Below are 9242 nucleotides of genomic sequence, written 5' to 3'. Positions count from 1 at the left end.
TCAGCCACATGCATGCAGAAAAAAACTACTCCATAGGGTTTTCAAAACCTTTTGGAAAGCAGATCAACAGGCCTGTGCACCTCTGGATAGATTTGAACTACCAGTCTTTCCTTAAGTCGTCAAGTATGTTTGCTTCACCCAAGATTTTAAAGACTTACATTCCCATTAAAGGAGAATTGGGTCTCATTTCAAATTATTAATGAACTATGGCTGACATTAAGCAATCTAGCAACAAATCATGGCTGACATTGGGAAGAATAGCAATCCCAGAACCCTTAATCATGCTCGTGTGAAACCTAGACCTAGACCAAGAGACTATGGTAGAACATGTTTCAATTCCACCAACTGCTCTGGGGAAGAAGGATGGGGAATCTCTTGCTGTGTCATTTGCTGCCTCTGAAAATTCACTGGAGGGTCAGCTTTTAATTGGTTCCAACTCAACATTACACAACAACAACATTCAGTCTATTGTAAAACAAATCATTTCAGCAGCTGGACTATATGAAGAATAGGGCATCAGGATTGGAGACTCATCAACAACCTGCATTATTTAGATGATGCAGCATTGCTTGCTTAAAGTGAAGAGGATTTGGAACACTTGTTGCATAAGATCAAATACTACAATATGGGCTACATCTCAGCCTCAGGAAAACCACTGGGCCAAAAGGCAACAACATGATAGATGGAGAAGAGAGAGAAATTGTCAGTGACTTCTTCTTGCTTGAATCCTGCTTGGATCCACAGTTAACACCCTGATACCAGCCAGGAAATCAAAAGATGCACTACATTGAGAAAGACTGCTGTCAGTGATCTCTTCAAAGGGCTTAAAAGCAACAATGTCAGTTTGAAGAGTAAGGTGCACCTGATCCAAATCATGTTCTTTTTGATTACTTGCTATGACTCTGATTGACAGTGAAGGATGACGGAAGAATCAATGCCTTTGAATTGTGGTGTTGGTGAAGAATACTGAACTCCCATGGGCTGCCAAAAGGACAAACAAGTGTATTTTGGGCAAAAGGAATCCAAGGTGCTCCTTGGAGGCAAGGATTGTAAAGCGTCATCTCAAATATTTTGGGCATGTAGTTAGGAGGGCCCAGTCTTTGGAAAAGGACATCATACCTGGAACGGTTGAGGGTCAGCAAAGGAGAGTAAGACGCTCACCGAGGTGGATTAACACAATGACTGTGACAGTGGGCTCAAGTATGTCAGAGATGATGAGGATGGCACAGGACAGGGCTGGGCTCAGATCCAATGTTCACAGTGTCATGATCACACAAGTTGACTTGATGCCACGTAACAAGAAGTTCTCATTTCATATTTGGAAGCATCAGGCATCAAGAGACAGAAAAATCAACAGGCATTAGTGCTAAGTTCTGTAAACAGCTAGTGTCTAACATGAAAAAAGAGTAGACCACGAGTGTGCGTTCACCCTGGAAAAATCATTAGAGTCACCAGTACTGTAAACCAGTCTGGTTTTCTGTAAAAAAAAGAAAAGAATCCAAAGTCACTTGTTTCTAACCTGGGCCAGACATTTTCATAAGCAGCTGTGACTTTAATCTATTTCTATGGTTCAAAAGTACCTTTTTTTAGCTTCATGAACTATGTTGTTTTGCAATTTTTTTTTATTTTTTATGTAAAATGAACAATACCAAACCACATTTACCTCAAGTGGTAAAATACTAATACAAGTAATCCCTTAAATCAGTGACACTCACTTTTAGATTTGATAAAATATTAAAATTTCAAATAAGTTGAGGGACTTACATTAAGAAGAAAAAAAAATCTTCATCTGCTATTCCATAAAAGGAAGCACTTTAAGCCACAAAGTTAAGATGAATGTAATTTCTGAATAAAGGGTAACCTTTTATAGTGAATAAATTTACCATTTCAAACCAATTGTCATCAAGTCAGTTCTGACTCCTAAGAACCTGGTAGTCACCCACGTGTGTAACTTTGCTCCATAGGGTTTTCAGTGACTAATCTTTCAAAAGCAGATCATTTCTCTTCTTCAAATTGCCTCAGGGTAGACTCGAACCTCCAGTGTTTCTATTAGTGACTTCCTTTAGCCCTTTGCATCACTCATAGTTTTCCCCATAACATTTTGTTCTTATTTTACTTACTTTGCTAAGGGCCAGTGAAAACTTTGTTACTGATTAGGAAAAAACGTTGCTCTAAAATCCTTTTTCTTCTTAGTTTTTCATTCATTTGTTTACCAACTTGAAAATAAGAATAGATGACACATGACCACAAAGAATTGCAGCCTACAGTGAGGTCATGTAAATAAGAAAAATAACTCAGAAAGAATTGTAAGAACAGTTGTGCAACTCATTAATTAATGAGTGTCATAGTAATCAGTGTCACTGAATTGTACTTGTAAAAATGGTTAACTTTGTGTATATATTGTTATATATATTTTCAACAATAAAATAAAATTTTAAAAGAAAAAAATCAAACAAGATAGGCTATCTAACAGCCCCATTTTCAGTTACAATTTATTATTTTGTAATTAAAGTAGGACATTTTCTGCAAAAATATACCAAGTTTGTAATTATGACATTTAAAAGAGAAATATCAATTCAAATGTTTTTTTAAAATATAATTGAATGTGATTGTATGAAACACATTGTGAAAGAAGATAATATGAAACTTTGTAGGCAAACCAATATAAAATAAAAACTTTTAAAATATATAATTGAGTGATAAACTCATTATGAACTTTGATTAATTTCTTTATTTACAGGATTGAGACAAGTAATGCCACATTTCATTTTCAGTCAAGAGAAAAACAACTACTTGTACACACAGCATTAGCAGAGATTTTACTTTATCAAAGAAATATTTAAACACAGAGACAATTTTTTAACAGATTTCAATAAATAACATTGACAGGAAAACACAGATAGTACAATCCACTGAGAATCAAAGAGGTTTTTGTTGGTCTGTTTACTGTGGGTGTTTTTTTAGCTTTAAAATATGTGAATGAAGAATAGTGTGAAACACAGTATATATGGACTTTGTAAGCAAACCAACATACAATTTTTAAAATATGCAATATTGAAAGAAAGCACTCTTCTGAAAGTTTTCTCATTTAAAGAAAAAATACATTGTAAGCTCTTTAATGAATGGAGGAAGGATCAATTGGTACTCAGCAATTCACAAACAGGACACACACACACGTGAAATGTTTAGGCTGAACAAGACTGAGGGCTGGCAACTTACAGGATGCCCTGCTCTCCCTTTCATCCTTGAGGCAGGGATGCTTCATATTTCATAGTTTCTAAATTTTCTCAGGAGATCTGAAGGAGTGTCCCCAGACCATCGGAAACGCAGGTGGCAAGAGTTCACATCTGAAAAGCCTTTGAAAGAGAAAGAGAACAAAAATTTTCCAATCAGTAGCAGTGAAAAGCCATCCTTATAACAGTAAAATGTCTTGGTGGAGGGAGCTCTGGTGGCCTAGTGGCAAGAAGCTGCACTGCAATCCCGAAGGCCGGGGGTTGAAATCCACCAGATCCACTAGAGAAGGGGCAATATCCTCCTGTGCCAGTCAATCTGACTAGACAGTGTACAACTATAGTCAGAACCAACCCACAGCTGACTGTCTAGCGGGTTTTCAGAGGCAGTTAATCACACAGGAGATTGCCCATTCACCTCCCACAGAGCAGCCAGTGGATTCAAACTTTGACAGACTCAGAAGTAGTGGCTATTTCTGTAGGTGACACTAGGAGGGAAGGGAAGGGAACAAAGTCAGTGAAGGAGTCATTATGAAGCCCGTGACCACCATAAGTAAATAGGGCTTGCTCCTACAGAGGAAACCAGAAAGACAGTCTAAAAACCCCTCAATGTTACCCTTTCATGAAGGGTGAAAAAGCTGAGTTCCTTATGAGCGGCCCTGGTGACATAACATGTCAGGTTACTTATTAACCAAAAGCTTCTCCGCTTCTATCCAGCAGCTGCTCTGAGAGAGAAAGAGGGACAGTCTCCTCCCCTAAAGATTTTTTTGCATCCTTTGCAACCTGATGAACAGGAGCATTGAGTTGGCACCCACTCAATGGTGATAGGTGGTGGCCAGTTCTAATTGACAGATGGCTGCTCCCAAAGGCAGTCTGCTCCCAATGTTTACTCCTTGGCTCTTACCACCTGCTCTTTTGCTGTCAAGCAGGCTCCATTGTCAGAGAATGCCTTCTGCCTGATGCTTACACTGGGAACCAGGGGTCGGTGGTGCCTGGACAGCTAGGAGCCCAGGGACATGGCAGCAAATAAACAGCCTGGCATCTACTGCATTTGAATTTTTTTTCTTCCAGGATGTTACAGTGTAACATTCAACGACTTAATTCACCACATTTTTAAATGGAAAGAAAGTAAAAGTGAGGTTGTTGCACACCAGTTTACAGAAGCCATGCTTCACAGGGTACGAGCTCCAATGAAGCCTGGGAGGATGGCTGGGAACTGCAGTGAAGTGTAACCATGGGGCTCCAGCACGGTAGAGATGCGGAAGATGGTGCAGGACAGAGCAAGGTTCAGCTCTGTTGTTCACAGAGTCGCTACGGGCTGTAGTTGACTTGACAGCACCCAACAACAACAACTCCTCACACCAGAGGGAGTTCTGGTGGCACAGTCTGTAGGGAATTGTGCTGCTAACCCAAAGTCAGTACCACTTTGGCACTTTGAATCCACCAGATGCTCCAGGGGAGAAAGATAGGCAATCCACCCCCACCCCGAGATTTATCGCCTCTGAAAACTCCCGGCAGGGTCAGTTTTGAGCTCAGACTCAAGGCAATGAAGGATTTTATTGTTTTGGGTTTTTTTCCAACACAAAAGGGCCATCAAAAGGAAAACTGCAAAGTAAATATCAAGCACTGCTTAAGGAGATTAATAGACGTACTGGAAAGTAATATATGAGAAGCTACTCAGAACTTGGTAACTGATGTGAATGAGATTCCTTAAATGCTGATAGTATAAAGTTTACTGCAGTAAAATGAAATCATAAATAATCGTGCAACTGTGCACTAGTATATCAAACTCCAAATTGAAGGCACCGCTTAGAACAGCCAATAATCTCTGAAGCAGCATTAAGAAAATGCTGGCAAATGCATCCTTTGGCAGAAGTTCATATTTCTTACTCTAACCACGTATCTCACAGAGACACTCTTCCCTCCCCTCCCCTCCCTTCCGACTCCCCCCTTCATTCTTCAACCGGACTAAGAGCATATTTCACAGTGTCAGGGTATCAGAATTGGCATCACAATTTTTTTTCTTAGTAAATTATGATAATTCTACACTTTAGAATACTAACAACTGTTTTAAAGAATGACTTAGCTCAAAATGTGCAGATCTGGGAGAAATACCATAATAATAAAAACTAATAGCTGCAAAAAGTCCCCAAAAGCCTGGCTTTGGACTAAATGCTTAATGTATATTAAATTGCTTACTTCTCACAAAAAATAAAAATCTTTAAAAGGTGGACACTGAAATTTTGATCATTGAGAATGAAGACAGGAGGAAGATGGAAGAGAAACAGGAGGAAGGAAGGAAGAAGAATCAATGTCTAGGGGTTACAGTTTCTGTTAAAGGATAATGGAGAAATTGGAGGATGGTTGTACTGCATGATGGACATAATGGCACGGACTGAACATGTAGAAAAAATGTAAATGGCAAGACTTCAGAGTGTGTGAGTGAGTGTGTGTGTAAAGAGATTAACCTACAGAGATATAACATTATACATAAAGCTCAACTATGGTCATTGAATCAGAACTGACTCATAGCTGACCCCTCAGGGGGTTTTCAGAAACTGTAAGGCAGATGTAAGATTAACTTGTCTCTCTCCTGTGGAGCAGCTGGTGGATTCAAAGCACATACCCTTTGGCAGTATAGCTTCTTACCACTAGACCCACAAGAGCTCCCTAATATCATTTATGATATATATTATATGTATAATATATAAATAAATACTTATCCACTCATTTGCTTACTTACCATAAATGAGTGGAAAAAAACACTCAGATTTTTAACTTACCCACAGTCACACAACTCTTAAGTGAAAATGCTGAGATCTGAAGCCAGTCCAGCCCCAGTGTCTGCAGTCTTATTATAATGGAAGGTGTAAAGAGCTGGAGTTGAAGAATAAAAAAGGAAGAATTGATTCTGCATTTCTCAAACTCAAAATCAAATTCAAACCTCAAAATGCAATGAGAGATGCAATGACAAAAGCCTTTTGACCCAGGAATACATCAGAAGAAGGCGGAGGAATACAGGAAGTCATTGTACAAAAAAGGGGATAAATAATATATACTGCATTGAAACAAATGAGGGAGAGAACTGTTTAGGAGGAATATATGATTAGGTATTATTGTCATGACAAGAGTCCAGAATGAAACCTGCATAGTGGAGTAGATTAAGTGGTGGAGGGGATTGTATAACAAAGAATTAATTTTTTAATTTTTTTTTAACTTTTCAAAGGGAAAAGTGAACTGGGGGAGGAGGGATGGGCAGGGAAGAAAGTGTGCAAGAATGAATGAATAGTGGTGCAACCACTGTGGAAGGCGGTATGGCGCTTTCTCAAAAAGTTACAAACAGAGGTACCATTTGACCCAGCAATTCCACTACTGGGAATATACCCCAAAGAGACCACAACTGACATCCAAGCAGATATATGCACACCCATGTTTATTGTGGCTTTGTTCACAATAGCAAGGAGTTGGAAACAGCCTAAGTGCCCATCAACAAATGAATGGATAGAGAAGCTGTGGTCTAGTCACATAATGGAATACTACGCTGCATTGAAAAACAAGGAACTCATGCAATATTATTCAAAATGGGTGACCCTGGAGGACATTATGCTGAGTGAAGTATCTCAGTCAAAAAGGACAAATACTGCATGGTGCCACTGTTGTAAAACAGGACTGACATCGGGTTTGGGGGGAGACTGAGAAAGATGGGTTCAATAATGTATACTGCATTGAAACAGATAAGGGAGAAAACTGTTTAAAAGGGATATGTGATTAGATATTTTTGTCATGACAGTAGTCTAGAGCAAAGGCTACATGTTGGAGTTGACCTGGAGGTGGGTTTGTAAAACAAAGAGAGAATTTTTCTTTTACTTTTCCAAGAGGGTAGTATACTAGGGAGGAGGGTTGGGAGGGGAGAAAAGTGCAACAATGAATGAATGGAAATCCAAAGTCTCTGTAAATTTTTACTGAAATTAATAATAAATTTAAATAATAATTAAAAAAGAAAAAGTAGAGGGGGGAAAAAAGAATGAATGAATGGAAATCCAAAGTCTCTGTAAACTTGTATTAAAATAAAATTTTTAAAAGGAAGAATTGGTTAACACTTCAGGAATATTAAGAAATATTTCAAGAAGGGTACCATATGACAAAAAGCCAGTAGTGATGAAGGATGATGTTCAAGCTGCATTGAAGGCATTGACAAATAATAAGGCCCCAGGAATCAATGGCATACCAATGACCATGTTCCAAATAACAGAGGCAGCCCTGGACATGCTCACCAGTCAGTGCCAGGGAAGCTGAAGACAACTACCTGGCCAACTAACTGGAAGAGAACCATATATGTTCTCATTTTCAAGAATGGTGATCCAACAGAAGGTAGAAATGATTTAACAATATCATTACTATTACTTGCAAACAAAATACTATTGAAGATGATACAAAAATGGTTAGAAAAGTACATTGACAGAAAACTGCCAGAAGTTCAAGCTGAATTTATAAGTCTGTGGCACCAGAGATGATGTTGTGATGCCAGATGGATATTGGTCAAAAGCAGAGAATATCAGAAGATTGTCTATTTGTGTTTAATTGACTATGCAAAGACATTCAACTATGTGGATCATAATAAACTGTGGCTAACCTTGAGAAGAATGAGAGCTCTAAAACACTTAATTATGCTTATATGAAATCTATACCTAGCTAACAAAGCTGTTGTCCAAAAGAGCAAGGGAACACGACATGGTTTAAAATTGGGAAAGGTGTGTATCGGGGCTGTATCCTCTCTCCATATCTATTCAATCTGTATGCTGAGCAAATCATTCAAGAAGCTGGAGTTTATGAAGAAAAGTATGGCATCAGGATTGGAGGAATGCTTACCAACAAACTGCATTACGCAGATGGAACAACCTTGCTTGCTGAAAAGTGAGAAGAACCTGAATTACTTATTGGAGGATCAGTGACTGCAGCCTTTAATATGGATTACATCTCAACATCAAGACAACAAAAATCCTCACCACTGGAACAACAGGCAACATCATGAGAGATGGAGAAAAGATTGAAATTGTCAATGATTCCATCTTTCGTGGATCCACAGTCAAGACCCTTGATACAAGCATTCAGGAGATCTGGAGACATACAGCATTAGGAAAGTCTGCTGTCAGAGATCTCTCCAAACTTCTGAAGAGCAATGATGTCTGTTTAAAGACTAAGGTGTGCCTGATTCAAGCCACAGTCTTTCCAATCACCTACCCTGCATCTGAGAGCTGGACAATGAATAAGAATGACAAGACAAGAATTGATGCAGTTGAGTTGTGACATTTGAGAAGAGTGCTAAATATTCCATGGACTGCCAAAAGAACAAACAAGTATGTGTTGGAGAAAGTACAACTAGAATATTCCTTGGAAGCAAAGATGTGATGCTTTGTCTCACATATTCTGGACATGTTATTAGGAGAGACTATTCCTTGGAAAGGGACAGCATGCTTGGTAAGGTCGGTGAAAAAGAGGAAGATCTGCACCACAATGGATTTATACAGTGTCTGTGGCAAAGGACTCAAATGTTTCAAGGATGCTAAGGATGATGCAAGATAGGACAGAGTTAAGACCTATTGTCCATAGGGTCACTCTAAGTCATACTTGACTCGATGGCACTTGACAAAAACAATAAAAAAAGGTCTACTGACTCAGTCCCCCTTGTTGCTGTGCGCCATCGAGTTATAGCCAACCCATAGTTGATCCTTGAACATGTTTTCTGAGGCTATAAATCACACAGGAGGAGACCGCCCATTCTTCTCCTGCAGAGCAACTGGTGAGTTTGAACCATGTGCCTTTAAGACTGTAGCACAGTTTCTTACCACTTGGCCACCAGAGTTCCCTGATTCAGACCTAGGCCTGTGTTGTTGTTGTTGTTGTTGTTGTTGTTGTATGCCGTCGAGTCGCTTGCGACTCATAGCGACCCTATGTACAACAGCCCTAAACTCCGCTCTGTCCTGTGTCAATCGCACTGTCTCTGACACTCCC

The 9242-nt window shown here is 39.2% G+C and overlaps 1 protein-coding gene across 1 annotated transcript in view; it reads right to left on the bottom strand.

Annotated features, from left to right (window-relative positions):
* Positions 1 to 3261: 3261 nt before the first annotated feature.
* DNAJC12 (DnaJ (Hsp40) homolog, subfamily C, member 12) overlaps positions 3262 to 9242 on the bottom strand; it is a 67463-nt gene continuing 61482 nt past the window's right edge. The window contains exon 5 of the mRNA XM_006889020.1: positions 3262 to 3356. Within this exon, the coding sequence (XP_006889082.1) occupies positions 3262 to 3356 (95 nt within the window). The remainder of the gene's footprint in view (positions 3357 to 9242) is intronic.

This window comes from Elephantulus edwardii, unplaced genomic scaffold (genome assembly GCF_000299155.1).
Source record: "Elephantulus edwardii isolate Elephantulus edwardi_28Jun2011 unplaced genomic scaffold, EleEdw1.0 scaffold00074, whole genome shotgun sequence".
NCBI classification, from domain to species: domain Eukaryota; kingdom Metazoa; phylum Chordata; class Mammalia; order Macroscelidea; family Macroscelididae; genus Elephantulus; species Elephantulus edwardii.
This window is presented reverse-complemented; position numbering and strand designations above follow the sequence as displayed.